At 41.7% G+C, this 27,899-nt stretch overlaps 1 protein-coding gene and 1 long non-coding RNA gene across 4 annotated transcripts; one reads left to right on the top strand and one right to left on the bottom strand.

Annotated features, from left to right (window-relative positions):
- The first annotated feature begins 9 nt into the window (after positions 1 to 9).
- LOC141773136 (myosin-7-like) lies at positions 10 to 27,887 on the top strand. The gene is made up of 46 exons (XM_074644832.1): positions 10 to 94; positions 3,905 to 4,004; positions 4,105 to 4,208; positions 5,380 to 5,523; positions 5,660 to 5,816; positions 6,341 to 6,368; positions 6,730 to 6,823; positions 8,043 to 8,135; positions 8,233 to 8,296; positions 8,464 to 8,562; positions 9,196 to 9,299; positions 9,384 to 9,522; positions 9,765 to 9,883; positions 10,034 to 10,183; positions 10,989 to 11,159; positions 11,303 to 11,482; positions 12,783 to 12,915; positions 14,089 to 14,159; positions 14,276 to 14,363; positions 14,702 to 14,819; positions 14,946 to 15,069; positions 15,232 to 15,368; positions 15,578 to 15,748; positions 15,875 to 15,959; positions 16,290 to 16,532; positions 16,636 to 16,812; positions 17,652 to 17,797; positions 17,982 to 18,072; positions 18,157 to 18,314; positions 18,805 to 19,036; positions 19,192 to 19,318; positions 19,553 to 19,671; positions 19,871 to 20,067; positions 21,520 to 21,703; positions 21,864 to 22,029; positions 22,423 to 22,547; positions 22,628 to 22,743; positions 24,169 to 24,355; positions 24,559 to 24,768; positions 24,867 to 24,992; positions 25,199 to 25,289; positions 25,387 to 25,466; positions 25,605 to 25,709; positions 25,791 to 25,886; positions 26,235 to 26,378; positions 26,464 to 27,887. The coding sequence occupies exons 2-46, from the start codon at positions 3,905 to 3,907 to the stop codon at positions 26,473 to 26,475; spliced, it is 5,805 nt and encodes a 1,934-aa protein (XP_074500933.1). The 5' UTR covers positions 10 to 94; the 3' UTR covers positions 26,476 to 27,887.
- LOC141773137 (uncharacterized) lies at positions 5,360 to 18,160 on the bottom strand. Of its 3 annotated transcripts, XR_012595017.1 has the most exons (9): positions 18,046 to 18,160; positions 17,705 to 17,777; positions 16,307 to 16,494; positions 15,208 to 15,330; positions 14,686 to 14,831; positions 14,303 to 14,410; positions 10,039 to 10,176; positions 6,680 to 6,799; positions 5,360 to 5,490 (listed from the first exon to the last, which is right to left on the bottom strand). It is a non-coding gene; the product is annotated as an uncharacterized LOC141773137 (long non-coding RNA). The 3 variants fall into 3 exon arrangements; XR_012595016.1 differs by having other exon boundaries at positions 16,307 to 17,777; XR_012595018.1 differs by lacking the exon at positions 10,039 to 10,176 and having other exon boundaries at positions 16,307 to 17,777.
- Positions 27,888 to 27,899: the final 12 nt, after the last annotated feature.

Here is a 27,899-nt window from a genome sequence, read left to right as displayed (position 1 = left end):
TGAGGTGATGCTCTTTGGGCACAACTTATTGTGTTCTTCTTCACATCCTCATAAACTAAACTACGCTGCAACGACGACAAACTGACCCGGCACAGTGAGTACACAACCTACGGTCATGTTATAGCGTTTATTTATTAAACAAATGTGCCCTTCTGGCTCCAAATACTACAGTACCATTTTATCATATTCATTGTGCAGTCCAGGGCTCAATAATAAAGGTTGGCTCCTTATTTTGGAAACCGGACGTAGTCACATGTGTATACTTATAGCTCTCCTCGTCAGTTCTCTTTATCCATCCATGGTCAGCTCCATCGGGGCCGTTTGAATGCATTTAACATAAATGTCAGTATATGGGTGCTCTACAGTTGTAGCGATTTGACCACGGAGATGCGAGTGACGGCCGGCTTGACCGCACGTTACCGTAATACGACAAAGTTTCCTGTCCGTGACAGAGTTAGCATGCAGCTTTAGCCGTGATGTCTAGCTCTGCTTTGTGTTTCCATACTTTACTGGATGTGTAGTGTTTACCTCTTTGGATTTAACATGTGAGGGTGCAGGTCGTATCCACGCCGACCCTCCGCTGTTTTCTACTTTTTCGTTTCGGCTCGCTGTGGTTTGTTTTGGTTGAAGGATACGGAACGGATATGACGTCACGTTACTCAGACTACAACAACAAAAGCGATAACTTCCTTCTACCTCAACATAGACTCAAATTAAGCAAATATATAGATTCTGGCATTAAAAAATGTATTTCAAAAATTAAAAAAAAATAATTTAATTTAAAATCGCGATACACAGGTAAATTGATTTTTTTTGCAGTACCAATCAGGTCGTGAGAAAGTGGCGGCGAGGAAACAGTTCATGAGCTGAAACGCAAGCGAGCATTTCAATTATCCTGTAAACAGATGTTTAGGTGGTAACTAAATAACTTTATTTCTCTTTTCAACCTTGACAAAGGCAGCGCAGACCAGATCTACTCCTTCCCTTCTTACCTTTCACAATAAAAGTGTGATAGGTAACAATTTTTTTTGCGTTCTGACAAGATCTGACGACACGTTCACGAACCAGTTTTTTTCGAGCAAACCCCAGCGTTGATGCTGGTCTATATGATCTGCCATACATGCAAAATGTGTTCTGTAGTCTGTACTTGACAGGGTATCCACGAAGCACAATGGCCTCGTCTATAGTTCACCTCAACTTTAGTTACTTTCCCTGAAAGCTCTCTGGGATTTTACTTAACTTCTTTCTGTTTTCATCTGCTTGCTTTGACTTTTTTTAAAGAATCATAATTGGGCACTGTTGCTGATTTTGTCCTGATGATGATCGTCTTTTCTCTGAGCCCATTTAAGGCATGATCACGCTCAGAAAGAGCAACCTGTGACGGCATGAGACGATCAAATGGTTATATTTACAGAGATGATTTGTCCTGGCAGTTTGTTTGCGGGTGTGTCGGTGAAAATAATACCGGGAGAGGCCAGAGCATTGTGAAAGGATCCTCTTGAGCTGATGTGGCAGCTGTTAGCTCTGTCTGAAATCCCTGAGCAATGCGTTGAGGTGGGCCAAATGTATTGTGAGAATGGTTGCCATGCCAATTTGTTGACATCATAGTTCGGTTTGGATCTGTCTTTGGGCTTCACTAACGCCGCTAGCTACAAGTTGACAGTGCAGTAAAAGAGATGATTCATTGTTTTCAGTTGTGATGTTGAGAAATAATTCTTGAAATCTGGCGATATTCTGTATTTCTCTTCATGTTCAGACTCAAACCAACAGTGAACATATCTCCAAACAAGTATTGTGTGTGCATCAAAGCCGGATATCTTAGTCCTCTTTTCAGATATTTTTTGGACATTTTCACATATTTTTCAGACATTTTTCACAATAAGTTTCACATATTTTATTAATAATTATATTTTTCATATGTACACTATGTGAAACTGTAGTGGGAAAAAAAAACTGGAAAATATTTGAAAAATACTAGTGAAAAATGTAAAAAAAATATTTGAAACATGTTAAAAATATTAGTAAAATATATGAAAAATATTAGTGAAAAATATCCGAAATATATGTGAAAGATATTAGTAAAATATGTGAAAAATCAGTAAAATATGTAAAAAATATTAGTAAAATATTTGAATTTTTTTTTTAAATATGTGAAACATATATTTGTAAAATATTAGTGAAAACTATCCGAAAAAGATGTGAAATATATGAAAAATAGTAAAATATGTGAAAAATAGTAGTGAAAAATATCTGAAAAATATGTGAAATAAATTTGAAAAATATTAGTGAAAAATAGCCGAAAAACAAGAAAAATGTCTGGAAAAATATTAGCAAAATATGTAAAACCACATCAATGAGTCTCACTGTGTCACTGGGTAACATGGTCCTTCATCACCATGAACACACATACCGTCCTGCTGCCACTATACTCACTGGAGCACCACATGTTGATTAATCCACCGCTTAAAATAGTCCCTAACAAAGTCACTATTTCCTCCTGTTTGTTTGATTAAAAACTACAGCGAGCAGCTGTTTTAGTAAATTATTGATGAAATTATATATTTGTGTTTTTAAAGATCTTCAGTAGGAACTAATGGGCTTGGAGCTGAGAGACAGACAAGAAGTCAGACAGTATTGAGAGACGGACTAACTAATTGAATTTGATGACAATAAGAAAAATATAAAGAAAAACACCAAAATAAAACTTTAATCATTTGAAACAAATCTTCCAAATCTTTCTTAACACCGAGTCTGATGACAGCACACCAACACTGTTTTTTTTCCTGTATTATATGTTAGTAGATATATCACCAGTATACCCACAACACTGTGTAAACATCGAAATAGTTTATCACTGAAACAACAAGCCACTGTAATCTATCAAAATTATTTTTTATGCTTTTACGTCTAAAGTTTTCGGGTTGTCCGTCCGTCCCATTCTCATGAACACGATATCTCAGGAACGCCTGGAGGGAATTTATTCAATTTTGGTACAAACATCCACTTGGACTCAAAGATGAACTGATCAGAATTTGGTGGTCAAAAGGTCACTCTGACCTCACAAGACACCAATTCATATGCTCATTATGACAATGGATGTGGCATGGATTTAAACTGCAACTTGACTGGTTGGTGGAGGCATACAACCATGAGGCGGTAATTCTAGTTTATCATTTATATTTATATGGCAGAATCTACTTCACATTTTACAATAAATGAATAATATTGTGAGGGACACAGACAAGATGCAGTTATTTTGCCAGTGAACTACAGCTGTATTTTAGTTCACTTGTTGTTTGGGAGCCTGTATTATTGTTGGGGGAAAGACACAGAGGCTTGAGAAGAGGCTGACAGGAAGCAGTTGATTTCACATTTGTCAGATTGAAGTTGTTATTTTATTGTGTACTTAGAACAACCTCCATAGGTTCATTGATTTTTATCTAAGCTGTTCTTGTCTTGGAAAAGATTTACGGCACTTTTATTGGAAATGGAATCTGGCTCTGGAGATGATGTCAAGTCGTTGTTCTTTATACAGCAAGTACAACATCAGGAGCTTTAACCTTTACAAGGAGATGTAACACCAGACCTACTGGAATCACTGAAAGAATCTGAGATGATTCGGGCTACTGTTAAAACATTAACAACTAAGTGCGTGTTTTCTGAAAGCTCTGATATATCGAGTTCAGTTGAGACATACGAGGAGGCTTTTAGAAATGGTGAAGTGTGGTAATTACTCGCCCTTCTTGTCTCGTAGAATGACAATAGTCAGGTTTTCATCTAAATGCAGCACAAATTTTAACTGAACTTTTTGAAAATCTGCATTTTGCCTTTGTGTCTGTATAAATGCTATATATAAATTGCCTCACCTATAAAGAACGTGTGTTGCATGTGTTCTTGTGTTCAGATGTCTCAGTTCCTGGATTTGGCGGAGTTTGGCGAAGCTGCCCGCTTCCTTCGTCTCACAAACTTGGAGCAGCTGGCTGCGGTAGCCCAGGCTTATGACGGTATATATACTTGTATTTATACCTCTATCTATGTGGGTTTATTATATACTGCATGTGTACATAAAGTGAATAAAAAAATGGTGTAATTTTATTCTCCCAGGTACGAAGCGTGTTTGGATGCCTGATGATATCGAAGCGTACGTCGAAGTGGAAGTTAAAGAGCTGAACGGAGACAAGACCACTGTGGAGACCAAGGACGGACGGGTTCGCTACTCTTAATTATACTCAATTAGGCTGTTTTTAAAATATTATCAATTCATTAATTATTTAGTCATTCAATTTGTAAGGTCACTCAGTTTGTCAATAAAAGTATTAAATAGTTTGGTTTTACAGGCTCTGATCAAATGTATATTTATTAGGGCTGTCAAAGTCAACGCGATAATAACAAGGGATTCTGGACAATATTTGTCATTGATTTGTGTTGTTAATTGATTTCCAGTAATAAATATATACACACATCAGTCCACTCCCATGTTGATAAGAGTATTAAATACTTGACAAATCTCCCTTCAAGGAACATTTTGAACAGATAAAAATGTGTGATTAATTTGCGATTAAATATTTTAATGAAACCCAGATGAACTTTCAAATATTATTATTGGCTACATAGTTTACTTGGGTTTTTCCTCAGGTATAAGGTCGTAGTTCACTCAGGTCACTCAAGTAGACTTGTTTTCTGGAGGATTGCACATTCAGTGCACAATGAGGAAGCTTTCACAGTTGTCAGAGGAAAAGTCACGTTAAACGTTACTGCTTGTAAGTGTTCAATATCTGTTTATTTTTTGCAGAAAATGTACGCTTGTCATTTATACTTTAACCTGACCAATGCTGGGTTTTTGGGGCCAATACTAATAGCAATATTCCAGAATAAAAATAAACAAAAAAACAAGTTATATAAACATAGTTGATAATGACACCTTTAGTTTCTTTCTAGAGCTGAAACGATTAATCGATTCGTTGTCAACTGTTAAATTAATCGCAAACTATTTTGATAATCGATTAATCGGTTTGAGTATTTTTTCAGAAAAAATCTAAATTCTCTGATTGCAGCTTCTTAAATGTGAATATTTCTGTTTTTTTCCTCCTCTATGACAGTAAACTGAATATCTTTGAGACATTTGAGGAAAACATCTTCGGCTTTGGGAAACACTGATTCACATTTTTCATCATTTCATGACATTTTATTATTATTTATTTATTTTATATATTTATTTATTAATTCTATTATCATTTATTTATTATATTTATTATTATTTTTTACTATATTATTTCTTTCCTAAGAATTGTGACCAAGATATGTACTAGACGGGACATTTCTCTGATGGTCAAACTGTTTCTAAACATCTCTGTAACTTACCTCTGCGTTATGTTTCAGTTTCTGATAGCTAAAGAAAACGACCTCCAGCCAACGAACCCATCCAAGTTTGACATGTACGAGGACATGGCCATGTTGACACACCTCAACGAAGCCTCGGTCTTCTTCAACCTGAGGAGGAGATACAGCATGTGGATGATCTATGTTAGTGTTTATTCTAGTGATTGCTAAACACCAGAGGGCATGGCAAACATTTTGTTTTTATGATTGTAAGAAAGACATACAAATGATCTTTTTTTCCACTTCTCTTTGCTTTCTGACGTGTGCGTCTGTGTGTCAGACCTACTCCGGTCTGTTCTGTGTGACTGTCAACCCGTACAAATGGCTGCCAGTCTATTCTGCTCAGGTGGTCACAGCATATAAAGGGAGGCGTCGTTTAGAAACACCGCCCCACATCTACGCCGTCGCTGACAACGCCTACACTGACCTGCTGCAGAGTGAGTTACCTGTAACCTCTGACCTCTAACATTAACCCTATCAGGCTATCCTGACCTCAAACAGCCATCCAGGTGAGCTACAGCTAACTTGTCTGCTAGCATGAGGCGCTGACAAGTCACTATTCAAATGTCCATACCATAGACTGTATATAAAGATGGACGACATGACAGCGCCCCAAAAGTGAAGCCAAAACATCTGGATCACCCCCTGGTGGCTGGCTGCAGTATAGAATATATAAAATGTAACTCTCCCCCAGCCTAAAAATGTTGTACTGTATCTCTGTATTATGATTATGTACTTTGAGTGTTTATTGTGAACTAATCCCTGGCTCTAGGTCCATATCTAACTCACAGACATATGCTACATACATATTTCTCAAAATGTTGAATTAGTACTTTAAAATAGAGGACCAAAGAAGGCTAAAATGAAAAGCATTCACACTGGAAAAAGTTTATGGGACATTTGAGTAAATAAGCAATATTTCCTCTACTGTTCATTCACATGGCTTCGTGTTCCTCCACAGATCGGGAGAACCAGTCAATGTTGATCACGTAAGTCACAACTGCTTTACCGTTTCAGGTTGTAGATTTTGCATTTCTGCCAATTAATATAACATCAAAATGAAAAATACTGATGGAAATATGAATTTGATTAGCAAGAAATGTCAAATTGAAGCTGTATGCGCTATAAATAACAATTTGTACGTCTTAAACAGAGAGTGTTGTTGTTATTTAATCACACTCCCTGTACATTAATCCAAAACTATTTGCATGATATGAGTGTGCAGTGTTTCCAGGGTGCGGTAGTCGTGTTCTTTGAAAGCACTTTTTAAAAGAAATTGTTTTTGTGAAACTGTTTTTACCTGTAATTTTCGTTGACGATCCTTCTCTGTCTGTTGTGTCGTCGTGTCAGCGGTGAGTCAGGCGCGGGGAAAACTGTCAACACCAAGAGGGTGATACAGTACTTTGCCATCGTCGCTGCTCTGGGGGAAAAAGTAAAAAAAGGAGTGAGTCCTCTCAACATGTTATCTGCATCTTTATTGGCATCTTGTTTATAAATGAGCGCTCTTGAGAATACTGTGATTTTACTGTGTTTCTATGTGTCCATCAGTCACATGTGAGTGCAGCCTTTAAAGGGATAGTTTGGCTCTTTCTCAGTGAGGTCGTATGAGGTACTTCTCCATACTCAGTGTATTACCTACAGGAGATGGAGTTTGGAGATGCAGACACCAGCACAGGAGCAAAGCAATGTGCTGCTGTGGACGGGGGCTGCAGCAAAACGCATTTTAGACACCTAACATAATCAATATTGGTTAAAGTGTACAAGTATATTTTCACAGCTTTACCTTGCCATCAGACAGCCCTTTCTGACGGAGAACTGAAGCTGTTGTATCCAGAATCAGAAATCAGAAATTTGACAGTCGCTCTTGTATAAACAAAGAAATGTAAATAGAGATAAAGGAGTATGTAACATTAAATTATGTACATAATGCTACAGTATGAACACAATATACTGTATGTTAAGAAATATAAATACTAAAATTAAAAAGAGGATATAGGAATATGAAATATGTACAAATACTTGCATTACGACGTGCAATATATAATAAATAACCACAGTGCAGATAAGTAAATACAAATTGCTGAGAAGTGGGATCTATTACGTGTGTTAATTATAAATGCCAGAACGGTATAATTAAGATGAAATTAATCTATGCTCTCTTCAAAGCCACCAGATTCCATTGAAAAAACAGTAATTTTACCTCTCAGAACTCGGGGGTTGCTGGTCTACCGCCGCCTCGATCGGTTAGTTTGTTTGTGTTATTGTGTGACTTTGGTGAATCCGAACTAATCATTTAAAAAACCAAAGTCATACAATAACACAAACAAACTAACTGATAGAGGCAGCGGTAGAACAGCCACTCCCGTGTTCCGAGAGGTAAAATTACTGTTTTTTTCAATGGAGTCTGGTGGCTTTGAAGAGAGCATAGATTTCGGTTTCAGTTCCCCGTCAAAAAAGGGCTGTCTGACGGCGAGGTAAACCAGCAAAAATATTCTAAATATAGCGTGCACTTAAACTGATATAGATTATTTTAGGTGTCTAAAATCGGTGTTGCTGCTGCCCCCGTCCACAGCAGTACATTGCGCAGTACAAGTACCTCATACAACCCCACTGAGAAACATCACAACTATCCCTTCAACTTCTTCTTCTCTCCATTTATTAAGGGAAATTTAGAGGACCAGATCATTGAAGCTAATCCGGCTATGGAGGCGTTCGGCAACGCCAAAACCGTCCGCAACGACAACTCCTCCCGCTTTGTGAGTTTAAATAAATTCATCATGATGATGGCCGAGGCTGGAGCTGAGGAGGATGTGTCGTGTTATAAAGAGTATGTGTTTGTGTTGTGTTTCTCAGGGAAAGTTCATCAGAATTCATTTTGGGCCGACAGGAAAGCTGGCGTCTGCTGACATCAACATCTGTGAGTTTTTTTTACACTTAAATCAGCACATTTTAAGCTGTGTTTGACATTATTTTGTTTTTTAGAAATTACAAAACACAAGTAAATCGTTTTCTATTAATTTGTATTAAATATTATTAAAGTACTACAGTAGAGTAGAGAAAGTATTTATGTATGTATTTTATCAGATCTTCTAGAAAAGTCCAGAGTTGTGGTCCAGCAGCCAGCAGAGAGAAGCTTCCACATCTACTATCAGATCCTGTCCAGTTACAAGCCAGAACTACAAGGTAACCCCACCCACCACTAGAACCTGTCCAATCACAAGGCAGTAAAAAAGTTAGTAGTGCAAAGTACAAAAAAATATACCAGATATAAAAATACAAGAAGATGAAGAAAACTGTTAAAACTGAATATAGTGCAGGGTAACAACTGTGATACACAACTATTAAAACAGTGAATATAGTGCAGAAGAGACTGTTAAAAGTGAGTATAGTGCAGGATAACTCCAGTAGCTTTGTCTATGAAAGTGCATAACCCAAAAAAAAAGTATGCACCTGAAAATAAGCAGAACAGGTCCTCTTTAAAATGCATTAATGCAGCAGTAATATTAATCCAGAAACATCAGATATAATAGGAAAACACTGACAGGGAACATTTTACTGACATAACAATATTACTTTAATTACATTTAGAATCTAAATGTAATTAAAGTAATATTGTATATTATATACAATTGTCTCGAAGTGAATGAAACTTTCTGCTAATTTCATGAGAGAAAAGTAAACCCTAAATAATTGCATGCAACAGAACTCTCTGGGTGTCTGAGTGGCATCATATCATATAACCTGTGGACTGTCAGGGTTAAGTGAGATCAATTAAGAACTATTATTTTAATGGTATAATGTTCTCCTGTGCTGCAGACATGCTGCTGGTGACCACCAACCCCAACGACTACCACTTCTGCTCTCAGGGTGTGACCACAGTGGAAGGCATGAACGACGCAGAGGAGCTGAAGCTCACTGATGTAAGAAACACACTCCTCATCCCCCAAAACACACACACACTGTTCGCTGATGACATGTAAACTATAATATGTGTGTGTGTGCAGCATGCCATGGACACGCTGGGCTTCACTCCAGAGGAGAAGTACGGCTGCTATAAACTCGTTGGAGCCATCATGCACTTTGGTAACATGAAGTTCAAGAAGAGGCAGAGAGAAGAGCAGGCCGAGGCCGACGGCACAGAGAGTAAGACACGTTTACATCAAAGGTCAAATCTGACACCTCATTATTTTAACCTCCTGAGCCCTATAGCCCTATCCCTCTGAAAAAACGCCTAAAATACCTACCCAAAACAAATCGGGACAAGCTCCTCAACCTTATAAGCATATATCTGGTATATAAGCATATATTTCGTGAAACATGTATCTAGTCTGGTATTAATGAGCATTAATGGCAGATGAGATGAGATGTATGTGTTGTGTGTTGAGGTGAGGATAAAGCAGCCTATCTGATGGGCATCAGCTCTGCGGACCTGCTGAAGGGTCTGCTGAACCCCCGTGTCAAAGTCGGAAACGAGTACATCATCAAAGGACAGACTGTAGAACAGGTAACCCATCAATCGATCAATCAATCAATCAATCAATCATTACGTATTGTGTCTCTTCTGTCTGTACTACATTATGCTACAACATTGAACATGAAAACACATGTATCTTTTCTATCAATGAACCTGACTGGCTGTCTAATGTGTGTGTAGGTCACCTCTTCAGCGGCAGCCCTGGCCAAAGCCACCTATGACCGGATGTTTAAGTGGTTGGTGAGTCGTATCAACTCATCCTTATACACCGCTCTGCCTCGTCAGTACTTCATCGGAGTCCTTGACATCGCCGGCTTCGAGATCTTTGAGGTAAAGAGGAGAGAGTGACGGAGACATCTAGTCAAGATCCAAAAGATTCAAAAGATCCAAAAGGTTCAAAAGATCCAAAAGATACAAGAGATCTAAAAGATTAGAAAGATTCAAAGGATGAAAAAGGTCCAAAAGGTCCAAAAGATGCAAAAGGTCCAAATGGTCCAAAAGGTCCAAAAGATGCAAAAGATGCAAAGGATCCAAAAGGTCTAAAAACTTGGCTAGAAGTTTCCACCTCCCTCTGTTCTTTGTGCTAAGCTATGCTAAAAGCATAAATAACCTTTTGAGACCTTTCAGTTTCACTGTTTTTAGACTAAGAAAATGAAGGAAAAAAAACAAATACATTAATTAATTAAACCCATGATTAATAAATACATCAGTTGAACCACTCTTGGTGGAGGAAACAAAGCTCTTAAGGTGATTTCAGACAGCGAGTGGTTGTTTTTAATGGAATTATGATATTAGATAGGAAAACTAAAGCTATGTTAATGTTGTCAAATTGCTAGCCATTTCCTTCATTTTAAGCAACAACCACTGTTTAGCTGCGTAATGACATTACGGTGGGTAGATAGCAGCAGCCCGCTGTGCAAACTGGAAGGATTGGAGGTAGCTGGTGGTGGCGTTTTAAAATACAGAACACAAATTAAATTTAACATGATCAAATATCAAAATTAACTGAAAATGATCTATTGGGTGGTGGTGGGGGTTGTTTGGAAATATGATTCCATTATGTCTAAAATCTGTGATACTGCCCTTCCTGCCTGTGATACACAACTACAAACCTGTTGTTTATCTCTTTCTGCAGTTCAATAACTTCGAGCAGCTTTGCATCAACTACACCAACGAGAAGCTGCAGCAGTATTTCAACCACCACATGTTCATCCTGGAGCAGGAGGAGTACAAGTGTGAGGGGATAGAGTGGACCTTCATAGACTTCGGGTTGGACTTACAGGCCTGCATAGACCTCATAGAGAGGGTGTGTGTTTGTACTTGTGTTACTCATCATCATAGAGGTAGAGATCAGTCAAAAGTTTAACCAATGGTGTATTAGTTCTATTAGATGGGAGAGGTTCTGCATGGTCAAAGATACAATCAACGCTTACTGTGGATATTTTTCAGCCCATGGGTATTCTGTCCATCATGGAGGAGGAGTGTATGTTCCCCAAGGCCACGGACAACAGCTTTAAAACCAAACTCTACGACAACCACCTAGGGAAGTCGCCCAACTTCCAGCGGCCGCGGCCGGACAAGAAGCGCAAATATGAGACGCACTTTGAGTTGGTTCACTATGCTGGAGTGGTGAGTATCAGATCACATATTTCCTGTACTGTTGTTGCTCATGTTAGAGGTCAATCCGGTGCCAATTGGAATTGGTGGTGGCGGCTGTAGTTCAGGGGTTAGAGCGGGTCGACCTTTAACCACAAGGTTGGCGGTTCGATCCCTGGTTCCTTCTGTCTGCATGTCAAAGTGTCCTTGAGCGAGACACTGAACCCCACGTTGCTTTGTCAAATTTCATGTATGTACCTCTATATGGTGACGAATGTAATACAGTTGAAGTTTTCAGTTTTTTAAGATTTAAGTTTTAAGTTAAATGGGTTCATGTTTAAGTTCTGACAGATTTGATTGTTGGTTCCCAATCACAAAAGATAGTTGTGAAAGAAATAAGGCAATTACAGTATGTTCATATCACTGTTTTGCTACCTGATCCGTTAAATTGAGGATGTAGTTTGTGATCTTGGAGGCTTAATAGAAATATCACAACATGGTATTTGAAAGGAACGTGTCTAATAACCCAATAACGTAACTAATGATGGATTAAATTGCTGGACATGCAGTTTTTACAGTTTTGTTGCGACTAATGTTGTAAGGAACAGCTACAAAGAGGTGGAAAAGGAGACTGAAAATGTGTTTTATGGATATTTATTTCTGCTTTTGTACCACCCCAGGTATTTTTGGGTCTAAGAAATACATTTAATACATTTGTAAAGACACCATTACAGAAGTTGACCATGCTAAGGATAAAACTGTGGACAAAGTCTTTCTGAGACACAAGTCCTTTGATTCCTGTAATACAGTATTTTTAAGGCCGTATTATTATTTTATTTTACGCAAATGTTAAAATGTAGGTCTGAGTCCATAACTGCATACACTAAGACTTGGCATGGTTTGTGATTCTAGCGTTAGGGATTCAAGGTGAGCACTGACTTTAAATCATTCTTCTTTAGCACAAAAACAATTATTTCTGTTTTATATTTGTTTAACTAGAAGAAACTTGGCAAATCCAATGACTGATTTAATGGAACCATAGTCAGCAGTTATGTAAATCTTTGAGTCATGGGCAAAAAATATAGTATAAATATATTAATATAGTACAGAACCTGTAGATCGTGAAAAGAAGAGGCCCGAGAATGGAGCCTTGGGGAACTCCATGCCAATTTTTTTTGGTGAGATGTGTACTAATCGACAAAAAGGAGCCTATGGGATAATGGGATTCAAACAGACACCTCTGTGTGGAGTTATCCAAGGTTGATGTCACATTGGAGAATTATTTTAAAAATCAATTCATAGTCACAGTTGTTCTGCATGTATTTCACTGTAGGTTCCCTACAATATCACAGGATGGCTGGATAAGAACAGAGATCCTCTGAATGAGACGGTGGTGACTCTGTTCCAGAAATCCTCCCACAAACTAATGGCCAGTCTGTTTGAGGACTACATCAGCTCCGATATGGGTAACTAGACAAACCATAGCTATATTATACGTAGATGCCGCATTGGCCTTTGGATTGTACATCAATGTTGCCGCCGTATTGGGGAGGTCAGGACTGGCCTGTAAACTAGGGCTGCCAATCGATTAAAATATTGAATCGCAATTAATCGCACGATTGTCCATAGTTAATCGTGATTAATCCCAAATAAATTGCACATTTTTTTCATCTGTTCAAAATGTACCTTAAAGGGCAACTTGTCAAGTATTTAATACTCTTATCAACTCTGGAGTGGGCAAATATGCTGCTTTATGCAAATGTATGTATATATTATTATCTAAGTCACAATTTTGGAGCATCATTTAACCTCCTTCACGACAAGCTAGTATGACATGGTTGGTACCAATGGATTCCTTAGGTTTTTCTAGTTTCATACGATACCAGTATTTTAGCTATAAAGCTGAGCCCGCCTAAAAAACAACCTAAAATCGCAAGTTGCGTTAATGCGTTAAAGAAATTAGTAGCGTTAAAGCGAATTTGCGTTAACGCGTGATTATTGCGTTCACTTTGACAGCCCCACTGTAAACACATACAAGTGAACGGGGGAGCTGCTTCCAATGAGTCGTTTTTATATTCAAGCGTTTATAATCTACGTATAGTACTTTAAGTTAGATTCCCCCCACAAAGGGAAAAAGGTTCACTAATGTTACGTTACTGCTTCCGATTCATGGATCACCGAGCTAGCTAGCGTTTGTTATTGTTAGCTAATCCTCGACCAAATTAAAGCCTAGTATCGAGATTTTAAGTAACTGGAGACAAAACTTTCTTTCTCAACTCCTCGTAGATCATAAATCCTTGAATATCATAACAACTCATTGATATCGGTTGAGAAATGTAAATGTTATAGTGCTTTTTATCCAGAAAAACAGCAGCTCCCTCGTTCACTTATATGTGTCTACAGGCCAGTTCTGACCTCCCCAATATGGTGGCGACGCTGACGAATCGCAGCAACGGGCTGAAGTGGCCAATGCGGTATCTACGTATCTATGTCACAAACAACCACTAAAGTTTAAAGAACTTAAAGTCTGACAAACAAACAGAGCTGCACAATTTTAAAGGAATATAAGAAAGAAATACAAGTGAGCGTGGTGACACTGTGTGTATAGTTAAAAAGTATTGTTTGTTCTGTTGTTTCAGCCTGTGATCATGAAGGCAAACACCGGAAGAGGAAAGCAGCTTCCTTCCAGACAGTTTCACAGTTACACAAGGTGAGTTAGCCAGTTGTACATACCTGAGATTCTGACAGATGCTGCGGGACGATTTATACAGAGAACTTTGACACGCCCTAAAGATGGTGTCCAACTCTGTGTGTGTTTAAATACAGGAGAATCTAAAGAAGCTGATGGCTCACCTCCGCAGCACTCAGCCTCACTTTGTCCGCTGCATCATCCCCAACGACACCAAGAGTCCAGGTAACCAAACAACAGCAGCACCACCAGCCAGTGGCCAACTGTGGGGTCTAAGAAGTGAAGCCAATGCAATACTATTTATATAACAAAGTAGTTCTGATTCACACAAACCACGTCCATAGAGCCAAGCCACAGTAATTGTGATTGATCGATTGGCCTTGCTATTATTAACTTAGATCAAATCAAGAAAAATATATAGTTTCTCTAAGTGTAACAAATGCAAAGTAAAACTAACGTAACATCAATGTGTCCCACGAAGTAGATTGAATCTAAAATAAAAAAATATTCTCGACGCTGTCATCAGAGATGCTTCAAGTGTCCTTACTGTATGTGTTCTCCAGGTATGATGGATGCCTTCCTGGTCCTCCACCAGTTGAGGTGTAACGGAGTCCTCGAGGGGATCAGGATCTGCAGGAAGGGCTTTCCAAACCGCATCCTGTACGCTGAGTTCAAACAACGGTCAGTCCCAAACTGCACCAGAGACACATAAGCTTACATTTCAGTTGTTTTTGGGGGGCATTAATATCTCAAGCTTTAAAAGAACTCTAGTACTCTTCAATAATAATAATAATACTTCTTTCTCAGTTATCGCATCTTGAATCCTGCTGCGATTCCAGAGGACACGTATGTGGACAGCAGGAAGGCTGTGGAGAAACTACTAGGCTCTCTGGACATTGACCACAACCAGTACAAGTTCGGACACACTAAGGTACAACACAAATACTGTGACTAATACTACCAGGGTCTAAGGATAGAGGGTGTCGTATGTTGCACAGATTGTAAACTTTTGAAGCAAATGCAAGACTTTACTACTGCTGTTTGGAAAGATGAAGATTAGGTAGTGTACTTCTCTGATGTCCTCTCCTCTCAGGTGTTTTTTAAGGCGGGACTGCTGGGTCTGTTGGAGGACATGAGGGACACCCGTCTGGCTGAGATCCTCACCATCGTTCAGGCCATGGCCAGAGGGAAGCTGATGAGGATGCAACGAGATAAGATGATGCTAGAAAGGTCAATATGACAACCATCAGTGAATAATCAGCAAAAAGACACAATTGTGTGTATGTCCTCAGTTATGTTGAACGGCTGTTTATCTTAATGTCGGCTGGAAAGAAGGAAAAACTGACTTTAGAATAAATGTCAGCTGGATTATACAGTTCATGATATTTGTTTGTTTTATTGGTAAAAACGCGAGTTTGGTCTTTAATTGTTCCTCTCAGGGACGCTATAATGGTGATCCAGTTCAACCTCAGATCGTACTACATTGTGAGGACTTGGCCGTGGATGATGCTGTTCTATAAGATGCGCCCCCTGCTCAGGAGCGCCCAGGTGGAGAAAGAACTGGCTGCTCTCAAAGAAGAGTTCAAAAAGCTAAAAGTGGCCTTCGACAGGTCTGTTCACCTGTTGGCTGTGTACAGTATTATTTACATGAACTACATGCAGGCAGATTTACATCATACGTCCGCTGTTCTGTGTTTTCTGACACTTTGGTTTGTTGTTGTGATTTTCTCCATCAGGGCAGAGGTCAAGCGTTGTGAGGCGGAGGAGCGGCAGGTGGTTTTGGTTCAGGAGAAAAACGACCTTGCTCTGCAGCTCCAAGCTGTAAGTTAAACTGATTCTTAAAGGAACAATCCCAGATTTATGAATGTCCTCTTGAACCCATTTAAATCTGCTATTTATATGCAAACAGTGTCTGTATCTCTTATCTGGTCATTAAGACATTTGTCTGAAATTATTTTCTCAAAACAGAAAGTTATCTCTAGTTTTTAAATATAAGGTTTGACCTAAGATACTGTATCTATTGTTATTTATTTAGAACAGGTAAGCCTTATTGGGGAACAACATTTTGTACTTCTTTAATCTCTTATTAAATTATTGTTTTCTTTAATATCTTTAACATTTGTCATATTTTTTTCCGTTTCACTCATCCAGGAGCAGGACAACCTGACGGATGCAGAGGTGCGCTGCAACCAGCTGATTCAGTCCAAGATCTCTCTGGAGTCGAAGCTGAAGGAGATGCAGGAACGTCTGGAGGATGAGGAGGAGGTGACGGCCTCGCTGACGTCCCAGAAACGTCAGCTGGAGGAGGAGGTGATATCACTGAAGAAAGACGTGGACGACCTGGAGATGACTCTGGCTAAAGTGGAGAAAGAGAGACATGGAGTGGAGAACAAGGTGTGTTAACGGAAAACCGTGTATCACTGCAGTCTGTCTTTGGTTGAGAGTTCTAGTCTGGTGATGGGTGGAACTGATGAGTGTTTTTTTTCTTTCCGTCCAGGTGAAGAACCTGTCCCATGAGATGTGTGCTCTGGATGAAACCATAGCGTCTCTGACCAGAGAGAAAGCCGCCCTGACAGAAGCTCATCAGCAGGCTCTGAGTGACCTTCAGGCGCAGGAGGACAAGGTCAACATGCTGGTCAAGGCGAAAGCTCGGCTGGAGCAGCAGGTGGACAATGTAAGAAAAGACCTCACTGAAGTGTCAAAATGTATAAATATTAAGATAAGCAAACTGCCTGTCCTCTCTAGAACCTCCGCAAGGACCACTACAACCACCTAAAAGACCTCTAGACAACCCAAAGCCCTTAGGACCCTTAAAACCTCTTCATTGACCATAAGGACAACTTAAAGGACCTCTAGAACCTCTTACATGACCAATAGAACCTCCTAAAGGACCACTACAACCACCTAAAAGACCCCGAGATAACCTAAAGCCCTTAGGACCCTTAGAACCTCTTAAATGACCAGAAGGACCACCTAAAGGACCTCTAGAACCTCTTTTATGACCACTAGAACCTCCTAAAGGACCACTACAACTACTTGACTGACCACAACGACCAACATAAGGACCTCTACACCATTTTTAATGACCAATTGAATTTCCTCAAGGACCACTACGACGTTATAAAGCACCACTCCAAAAACTCCTAAAGCCCTTAGGACCCTTAGAACCCCCTCAGTGACGACAAGGACCACCTAAAAGATCCATAGAACCTCTTACATGACCACGAGAACATCCTAAAGGATCAGTACAACCACCTAAAAGACCCCTGGACAACCTAAATCCCTTAAAAACCTTAGAACCTCCTCAGTGACCATAAGGACCCCCTAATGGACCTTTGCAACCTCTTTATGACTTTAAACTCCTGAAGGACCACGGAAACCCACTAAAAGCCCCCTCGAACCTCCTTAATGACCATCAGAACTTCCTAAAGGATTTAATTAACGGATGGGGCACTCTGTTCTATGAGTTTGTCTCTGGTGTCTGACAGCCCTCCCCCCCTCTCTTCCCTACAGGTAGAAGGTTCCCTGGAGCAGGAGAAGAAGGTGCGGTTGGATCTGGAACGAACCAAACGGAAGCTGGAGGGGGATCTGAAGCTGTCCATGGACTCAGTGAAGGACCTGGAGAACCAGAAGGGAGAGCTGGAGGAGAGAATGAAAAAGTAAGAAAACATCAACGTCTGGAGCTGGTAGTTTTTAACGTTTATTTAACCAATGTTTACAAGACAATTTCTCTACAAGGACTAAACTTGTTATAAAGTTTAGTGTGAACATAGAACTGATAATCACTGAATAACAAATATGTACTAGCATTGATATAACGTAACTTTCCTACTCTCCATAAAGAAAAGACTTTGAGTCGGGTCAGCTTCAATCCAAACTGGAGGACGAACAGAGCGTGGTTACTAACCTTCAGAAGAGGATCAAGGAGCTCCAGGTTGGTCCGACTGATCCAGAATAGAACTTGTTTAGCTTCCCGATGTTCCCCCTTCATCACTGTGTGCTGTGATCGCTCCCTCAGACTCGTATCGAGGAGCTGGAGGAGGCGCTGGAAGCGGAGCGGGCGTGGCGCTCCAAAGCTGAGCGTCAGAGGAACGACATCACCAGAGAGCTGGAGGACCTTGGAGAGAAACTGGAGGAAGCAGGAGGAGCATCTGCTGCTCAGATCGCTCTCAACAGGTCATCATCTGCATTAAAGCTGCACTAACTCATAGTTTTCCTTTAGCGCCACAAGCAGGTTGACAATCTTGTTTCAGAGTGAAATCTCTCAAATTGATTGCCATAAAATTTGGTTCACACATTCATGTTCTCCTCAGGATGAATTTTAATAACTTTGGTGATCTGAAGGTGTGTTTATCTTAACAGAGTAATGTTCCCTGCAACAGTTCGTATGATATCTTACGAAAAAGTTATTCCTCCTTTTTTGTTCGTTTTCCTACGAATGTCCAGTAACGTGTCAATTTCTGCTCGTTTAATCCCTACAGTCTTTTTAAAATAAACATCCGTCTTCACATGAAACAAATTCCTTAGGTTTAGGCAACAAAACTACTTGGCTAGGTTTAGGCAACAAAACTACTGAGTTAGGCTTAGACAACAAAACTACTTAGTTAGGTTTAGGCAACACAGGTTCCCTGTGACTACGAATTGTAAATAACTTCATGTCAAACAGGAAGAGGGAGGCAGACTTCCTGAAGATGCGGCGGGAGCTTGAGGAGGCGGGGCTTCACCACGAGGCGACAGCCGCCAATCTGAGGAAGAAGCACTCGGACACGGTGACGGAGCTCAGCGAGCAGATCGATGCTCTGCAGAGAACCAAACAGAAACTGGAGAAGGAGAAGGTTGAGTTCAGACTAGAGGCTGATGACCTGGCTTCTAACGTGGAGCAGCTGACCAGGACAAAGGTAAGTCCACCTTAAAAAGACCCATTTCATCATGCTTTCATCAGATTTCTGTTAAGAAACCTGTAGTCTCCAACACAACTCTGGTGGCATCACTATGACAGTGGACTAGATCCAATCATCAGCTGATATGGCTGCTTGTATGTGTGTGTTTGTAGGGAGCTGTAGAGAAGATGTGCAGGGTTTATGAAGACCAGCTGAATGAAAGCAGGTGTAAAGCAGAAGAGCTGCAGAGACAGCTGAACGACGTTTCTGCTCAGAAAGCACGAGCGCTCACAGAGACTGGTACAACACACAAATACATACAGATAAATGTGTCCTTTTGTTCATATCCAGCATTTGTGGATGTGCACATTTATATTCTAGCCTATATTACAATTATCAACACATAGCATGAATGCATTTCTTCATACCTGAGGGTAAAGAATGTATCTGAAATGTAATTCTCAGTTCATAAACATCTAATGAAGGCGGCTCTACTTACCCACTCTAAACTTGTTCTCTGTGTGGTTCTTCTAGCCGAGTACAGCCGTCGCCTGGAGGAGCGGGAGGCTATGATTGGTCAGCTCACGCGCTCCAAAGCGGGGGTTTTCCAAAACTCTGAAGACCTGAAGAGGCAGCTGGAGGAGGAGAGCAAAGTAACACTGAACCCTTATAAGTCTGATCCATCATTTCAATACTTTCTGGTTGTCCCACCTATGATTTGGGACACATTTCATGCCAACAAATTTAAGTTGATTTGAAAAAGCCAACTCTCTCTGACGAAGGTGTGTTGCCGGATAAGAGCACCAGGTATGTGGTTGAAAGTAAATACATGTGTGTCTCTGTGTGTCTCAGGCTCGTGTGGCGCTGGCTCACGCGGTGCACACGTCCCATCATGACAGCAGTCTGCTCAGAGAGCAGCTGGAGGAGGAGATGGAGTCCAAAGCTGAACTGCAGAGGGAGCTGTCTAAAGCCAACGGCCAGGTGGTTCAGTGGAGAACCAAGTACGAGACTGACGCTGTGATGAGAATAGAGGAGCTGGAAGACGCAAAGTAAGAAAACCTGATAATACAACTACTACTACAGCCAGTATGATTTTTGATGGGGGATGAAGGGGGCATGCCCCTTGTTAACCTGCCATCCCCCCTCTCCATCTTCTAGTAGCAGAGAGAGTGCAGGCGCAGAGGGGATGTTTAGTTGAATATGTTAGTCTTGTCTGCCTGAGTCATTGATCCTTTATCTGACGGAGGTTTGCGCCAGTTAGAAGCTATGGCCCCGACCATGGCTCTGAAATACGAGCAAGTTCGAATCTATGGCCCCGACCACGGCTCCGATATATCAATAAGTTAGAATCTATGGCCCCGACCATGGCTCTGAAATATCAGTAAGTTAGAATCAATGGCCCCGACCATGGCTCCGATATATCAATAAGTTAGAATCTATGGCCCCGACCATGGCTCTGAAATATCAGTAAGTTAGAATCTATGGCCCCGACCACGGCTCTGAAATATCAGTAAGTTAGAATCTATGGCCCCGACCATGGCTCTGAAATATCAGTAAGTTAGAATCAATGGCCCCGACCATGGCTCTGAAATACGAGCAAGTTCGAATCTATGGCCCCGACCACGGCTCCGATATATCAATAAGTTAGAATCTATGGCCCCGACCATGGCTCTGAAATATCAGTAAGTTAGAATCAATGGCCCCGACCATGGCTCCGATATATCAATAAGTTAGAATCTATGGCCCCGACCATGGCTCTGAAATATCAGTAAGTTAGAATCTATGGCCCCGACCACGGCTCTGAAATATCAGTAAGTTAGAATCTATGGCCCCGACCATGGCTCTGAAATATCAGTAAGTTAGAATCAATGGCCCCGACCATGGCTCTGAAATACGAGCAAGTTCGAATCTATGGCCCCGACCACGGCTCTGAAATATCAATAAGTTAGAATCTATGGCCCCGACCATGGCTCTGAAATATCAGTAAGTTAGAATCAATGGCCCCGACCATGGCTCCGATATATCAATAAGTTAGAATCTATGGCCCCGACCATGGCTCTGAAATATCAATAAGTTAGAATCTATGGCCCCGACCACGGCTCTGAAATATCAGTAAGTTAGAATCAATGGCCCCGACCATGGCTCCGATATATCAATAAGTTAGAATCTATGGCCCCGACCACGGCTCTGAAATATCAGTAAGTTAGAATCTATGGCCCCGACCATGGCTCTGAAATATCAGTAAGTTAGAATCTATGGCCCCGACCACGGCTCTGAAATATCAGTAAGTTAGAATCTATGGCCCCGACCACGGCTCTGAAATATCAGTTAGTTAGAATCTATGGCTCTATGAGCACATTCATCCTCACCAGGTGATAAACTGGTGAGCTGAGGCAAATTTTTGTGCTTCAAGTAAAAAAAATTTCCACCTGTGCAGCTAAGTAGATGAGTTTTTTTTGTCTTAACTGCACAATCCGGTTTGTCTGTATGTTTGTTTGTAGGAAGAAGTTGGTCATTAAACTGCAGACAGTTGAGGAATATGCGGAGACGTCTCAGGCCAAATGTTCCTCACTGGAGAAATCCAAACTCAGTCTGCAGACAGAGATTGAAGACCTCTTGGTTGACCTGGAGCGAACCAACGCTGCTGCTCTGGCTCTGGAAAGGAGGCAACGCAACTTCGACAAGGTCAGCAACACCAGCCATAACTCTCAACACAGTCGTATACAATGTAGGAAATGTACTACAATACTCACCAACTGTCCTGTAGATGTGGAAGATGGCAATAAAATAATCTCAGCCTCAAGTTTGTGCGTTGGTTTGTGCTTTGTTCATTTGTTTGATGCAGTTGTTGAGTGACTGGAAGCTGAAGTTTGACGAGAGTCAGACGGACCTGGAGTCGTCGCAGAGAGAGTCCCGCAGTCTGAGCACCGAGCTCTTCAAACTGAAGAACTGCTACGAACAAGCTCTGGACCATCTGGAGACAGTCAAACGAGAAAACAAGAACCTGCAAGGTACACTCTCCCTCGCTCTCTCCGTCTTCTTCACTTAAGATCTTTGCATTGACTTTTTACGTAATCGCATGTGAATGCACCATAAGAGGGGCTTGCGGGACTGAAAGCAAAAAAGGTGATGTCAAATAAACTTAAGGAACATTTGACACTGTCCTTTATTAATCTTCCAGGAAGCAAAACCAGAACAAAGCATTTTACAGCATCTCATTGTTTGGGAAATAGTTTCAGACTGCTTCACAACTGACCTCAGAAGTCTTTTTGTCTTTTGGCACCTCTAAAACACTCAGTCTTGATACCAATAGATCAAGAGTCTGGCTATACAAGACTTTAATGGACATAAATTAATATTGTGATTGATTAACGAATTGATTGAGTGACTGTGTTTGACTCCAGAGGAGATACTGGACCTGACGGATCACATCAGTCAGGGAGGGAAGACCATCTTTGAGCTGGAGAGAGTGAAGAAGATCCTCGACATGGAGAAATGCGATATCAGAGCATCTCTGGAGGAAGCAGAGGTAACTGACTCAGCTGCTGTAGAAACCTGTCAACTCTTTTCCAAATAAACCGTTTACTGAACCTACTGTCTACCCACCAGGGTTCTCTGGAGCATGAAGAGAGTAAGACCCTGAGATTTCAGATGGAGCTGCAGCAGATTAGGACTGAGATTGGGCGCAAGATTGCTGAGAAAGAAGAAGAGATCGACAACCTCAGGTACCAGATATAGCTGGGTATAGTGTAGCTGAAGAACGCCAGTCAATCAAAAGCCAGTGCAAAGGCCTTTACACACCGGGGGCGCGACGAATAAACAAAAAACGTCAGAACTCATCAAGACTATTCATACCGGCAGCAATGCAAGGCAGAGGATCAACTACCAGGATCCTGTTGACCCAGAGCAGCGTCTGGCAGTCTGTCTGAGCTAAACTGTTGTACAGCCTAAACTACTGTAAGCTATTTTAGTTTCCTGTTAGCTAAATGCTCTGAGTGAATTTGCCTCTGGTTAACAGTTTTGCAGTGTATATGTCTAGGGCTTTCACTGTGAAAGGTAAGAACGAAAGGAGTGGATCTGGTCTGCGCTACCTTTGTCAAGGTTGAAAGGAACAATAAAGTTAACCATCCTGGTTCGGACTACGGAGCCTCCGTGTTGTTGAACACTATAGTGTACGTTTTAGAAAATGCCGTTCTGCACAACGTGATTGGTTGATGCCTTTATTTGAGGTGCAACATCTCAGAAAAAATCTACCTCGTTCTGAGAAAACATTTACATTGCTTTTGCGCTGCGTAATATTCACGTTCTGTGTGAAAGTCAAACACGTTTCGAGTGGGTGTTGGCCTTCGCCAGGGTTGTCCCTTGTCGCCGATCCCGTTTGTGATTTTTATGGACAGGATCTCAAGGTGCAGCCGGGGGGGAGGAGAGTGTCCGGTTTAGGGACCTCAGAATTGCATCTCTGCTCTTTGCAGATGATGTGGTTCTGTTGGCTTCATCAGACCGTGACGTTCAGCACGCACTGGGGCGGTTTGCAGCCGAGTGTGAAGCGATCGGGATGAGAGTCAGTACCTCCAAGTCTGAGGCCGTGGTTCTCTGACGGAAAACAGAGGATTGCGCCCTTCGAGTTGGGAGTGAGTCACTTCCCCAAGCGAGGGAGTTCAAGTATCTCGGGGTCTTGTTCACGAGTAAGGGTAAAATGGAGTGGATGATGGACAGGCGGTTCGGTACGGCGTCTGCAGTTATGTAGGCGCTGTACCGGACCGTTGTGGTAGAGAAAGAGCTGAGAAGGCAAAGCTCTCTATTTATTTGTCCATCTATATTCCAACCCTCACCTATACCTAAAGATCGCGGATACAAGCAGCCGAAATTAGCTTCCTTCGTAGGGTGGTTGGGCTCAACCTTAGAGATAGGGTGAGGAGCTCAGACATCCGGAGGAAGCTCGGAGTAGAGCCGTTGCTCCTTCAAAATGCCCTCCTGTGTGTAAAGGCCTTTTATACCAGAAAACAAAACTTTAAACCTTCAAACTAACCAGTTCAAAAAACTAACAAACGCAGGTTACACATTTAAAACCGTATAAAATATGCAGTACAAAAAAAATAATGGATGCATAGTGCATGCATTTGAGTAGTAATACTAGTGCTGTCCACCAGGCGGGGCCACCAGCGCTCCCTGGACACCATGCAAGCCAGTTTGGAGGCGGAGATTCGTAGTCGCAGTGAGGCGGTCCGTCTGAAGAAGAAGATGGAGTCGGATCTGAACGAGATGGAGCTTCAGCTTGGATACGCCAGCAGACAGGCAGCCGAGGGCCAGAGGCTCATCAGACACCTTCAGTCACAGGTAGTCCCATCTGATCTGAATCCATCTAAGATATTAACCCAATAAACTTGATCATGTTGTCAGCTGTAAATCAGAGCTGTTTATCAGTTTGTTTTGTAGTTTTTTCTGCTGCTTAAATCTTTCTATAAATCCAAACAGTTGCTCTTCTCATGCGATGTGGCAGAATGTTTGAACAGACGTCACTGTGTTCGGTCCTCTCTCAGGTTAAAGAGCAACAGCTGGATCTGGAGGATAAAGTCCAGCTGTCCCATCAGCTCAGCGAACAGATGGTCCTGTTGGAGCGCCGTTGTTCCCTGATGACGGCGGAGGAGGAGGAGATGCGTTCGATCCTGGAACAAACCGACCGCGGCCGCAAGATAGCCGAACACGAGCTGGTGGAGGTCACGGAGAGAGTTAACATGCTCTCTACACAGGTACACACACTACTGATTCACTGTCTGACTGATTCAGTGATTGATTGATTGATTCATTGATTGATTGATTGATTACCTGACTGTTTCCTGTGTTTCAGAACTCAGGTCTGTATAATCACAAGAAGAAGCTGGAGGCCGACATGTCTCTGCTGGCAGGAGAAGTGGACGAGGCCACACAGGAGAGTCGCAGTGCTGAAGAGAAAGCCAAGAAGGCCCTCACTGATGTCAGTCCTGACCTCTGACCTCTGAGTTGTACTACTGTGTTTTCTTGTGTTTTCTCTGGTCCTCCCTTCTTCCTCTCATCTGTTCTCCTTGTTGTTGTAAAGTTGTTAAGTCGTACTGCCGTGAGGGAACTCACCTGATTCCTGTGTATACACATACATACCTGTGTCTATATATATATATACAGTATATACCTGTGTTTCACCAGGCGGCTCTGATGGCGGAGGAGCTGAAGAAGGAGCAGGACAGCGGTGCTGTGATGGAGAGAATGAAGAAGAACATGGTGTCCACGGTGAAAGGTACAAAACAACCTATGGTGATGGTTGATGAGACAGTTCACCTGTTGTTCCCGTAGGTGAGTTGCTTGTTGATGTTAACAGTGTCTCTCTGTCACAGACCTGCAGGTCAAACTGGACGAGACGGAGCAGATGGCGCTGAAAGGAGGAAAGAAACTGCTTTCTAAACTGGAGACAAGAGTGAGTGATTTATGTTTTAAGGATGGGGTCACTGTTGCAGTAGCATTAGGCGTCAGAAGTAAGGTGCTACAGAAAGAAAAACGGACTTGATGAGACCAAGCAGCAGGAAGTTAACCTGTGTTGATGCTGTGTGTGCAGGTGAGGGAGCTGCAGACGGAGCTGACGCTGGAGCAGAAGAGGAGCGAGGAGTATCACAAAGGAGTCCGTCGCTACGAGAAGAGAGTCAAAGAGCTGACGTACCAGGTTCTGATTACCTCACATCATCCAGCTGCAGATTCACACAGATGTTCTGTTTTCTTATTGGTTGTCTTTGTGTTCCTGCAGTCAGAAGAGGACAGGAAGACTCTGCTGAGGATGCAGGAGCTCATCGATAAGCTTCAGACCAAAGTCAAGAGCTACAAGAGACAAGCAGATAACGCTGTGAGTCTTTAGTGCTTATACATTGCTACGTTAAAGGAGACGACACAGGTCACAAACACATGTCAGAGCTATGATCAATATCTTTATAATAATCATGTGTTGGGTGTCTCTGGTCAACGTATCCTCATACAAAACAAAAAGTTATTCCCCATTTTTTGTGCATTCTCCCACGAATGTCCAGCAACAACTCACCAACATTGCTAACTTGTCATATCAACTTAAAATCTGATGATATGTCAATGTTGTGTTCACAACTTGTTTCCGTTCTGCTGCCCTCTCGAGGCCAAAAAGAAATGTGGTTATCGAAGGTTTAAAGTTGAATGTGTTGTTCCTCTGTGTGTCCACCAGGAGGAGCAGGTGAGCTGCAGCACGCAGCGTTTCAGGAAAGTCCAACACGAGCTGGACGACGCCGAGGAGAGAGCCGACATCGCAGAGACAACCGTCAACAAGATACGGATTCGAACCCGCGAACAGACCAGCAAGGTCGTCATGGTGAGTCGCACTCACGCGCTTCTTGTTGTTGTTTTGTATCTGTACAGAAAAAAAATTCTAATCTGCTGTTTGTGTGTCTCTGCAGATCGTTGAGTGAAGCTCTGCTGCCTCTTCAAACACCGTCAGGGCGGTTCTGGTGTGACGTTTCTAATGTTTGATTGCTGTGTTTCAATCTGATGTGTTTGTGCTGTATAGTCCAGGATCATAGGGGGGGGGACATGTGAATCTGCATCTGCTGTAATGTAACCATGTCAATATGTTTCTATATTTCTCCACTGTAAAGCATTGTGAACTGGTTTGTACAGGAAGTAGACGACGGCAGCGAGTATGTACAAGAGCTGGTATATAGCAGAGCAGTGTAGTACTTAACGGTACAGTTTGCAGTACTTAACGGTACAGGTTTGTAGTACTGAATGATACAGGTTTGTAGTGCTGAACGACTAGGTTGCCGATTTATGTTTTTGCCCGTGGGTGCCCAAATTTTGTGAATCTCACCAAGGTGATGATTGTCACAAAAGTCAGGAAATGTTGTAAATGCCTCAATCTGGTGCACTTTGAGAGCAAAGTGAAGAGGCTAGATCTATGAAGAACTTGACGGGTCAGGTGGGTTGCCGACAGGAGCACTATGGAGCGAAGATCCACCTTTACACTCGCGCCTTTCTAAGCTGACCTAGAGCCGGTTGCAGCCCGGCGATGGCCAGCCAGCGCCAGGGAGCAAGGCCACATTCAAGTACCATGGGCCCTGGGGTTACAACTTTTTCACGGCCCTCATATCTCACATAATGCACGCATAACCAGGAGAACCTCCTTCTCTCATGGCAGTGTGTTCATACAGCTACAGTAAGCTAAACTGCTTAAAGCTAAACTTATTCACACAGTACTGAGTGAGTTTGTAACATTATTTAGCTTCGATCACGATAGTTAACTTGGTAAAATATAAATGAAGGCTGGGAAGAAGCGGGAGCATTCGTCAGAGTTGGACGCGAAGTACGAGGATGTGGCTATTTCCTGGAAGCCGTACACTCATGAAAAAGTTTCAGTGGAAAATATTCCTTTGTTCATTTTTTTGCCCCCGTATGCCACCGGGTTGGCCACCCCTGATTCCTGCTTCTTTTATTCTTCATTTTGAGTGATAACTTTCCTGACTGTTGCGGAAAAGATGTTGAGAAATGAGCATGTTTTTGGAGCTGAGAAAGCTGAGTACAAAATAATTTATAGATAAATGGGTCAATAATTGATTTATGACTGCAGCAGACTGACAGCGGCTACGTTTATGTACAGTATGTCACATACGGTACATTATATTAAACCTGCATTAAGTGATGTTTTTGATATTAACATTAATTCAAATGACTGTGTGTAATGTTAAAGTGTCTCTCATAGTGCTGAACACACTGACAATAGTCACCAACTCTGCAGCTCTACGCAGTCTTTAGCTTCTTTTAGCTCCTAGCTACTGCGTGGTTGAGTCCATCAGGCTCTCACCACCCCACCATATAAAACTGTAGGCAGCTGCCCCCT

Source organism: Sebastes fasciatus, chromosome 8, assembly GCF_043250625.1.
Source record: "Sebastes fasciatus isolate fSebFas1 chromosome 8, fSebFas1.pri, whole genome shotgun sequence".
NCBI classification, from domain to species: domain Eukaryota; kingdom Metazoa; phylum Chordata; class Actinopteri; order Perciformes; family Sebastidae; genus Sebastes; species Sebastes fasciatus.
This window is presented reverse-complemented; position numbering and strand designations above follow the sequence as displayed.

Bases quoted from the DNA above. Each gene is read 5' to 3' on its own strand.
- LOC141773136 (XM_074644832.1), top strand. From the start codon at position 3,905: ATGTCTCAGTTCCTGGATTTGGCGGAGTTTGGCGAAGCTGCCCGCTTC. The intron at 9,300-9,383 runs GTAAGAAACACA...GTGTGTGTGCAG, and splicing joins AGGAGCTGAAGCTCACTGAT to CATGCCATGGACACGCTGGG. The intron at 21,704-21,863 runs GTCAGCAACACC...TGTTTGATGCAG, and splicing joins GGCAACGCAACTTCGACAAG to TTGTTGAGTGACTGGAAGCT.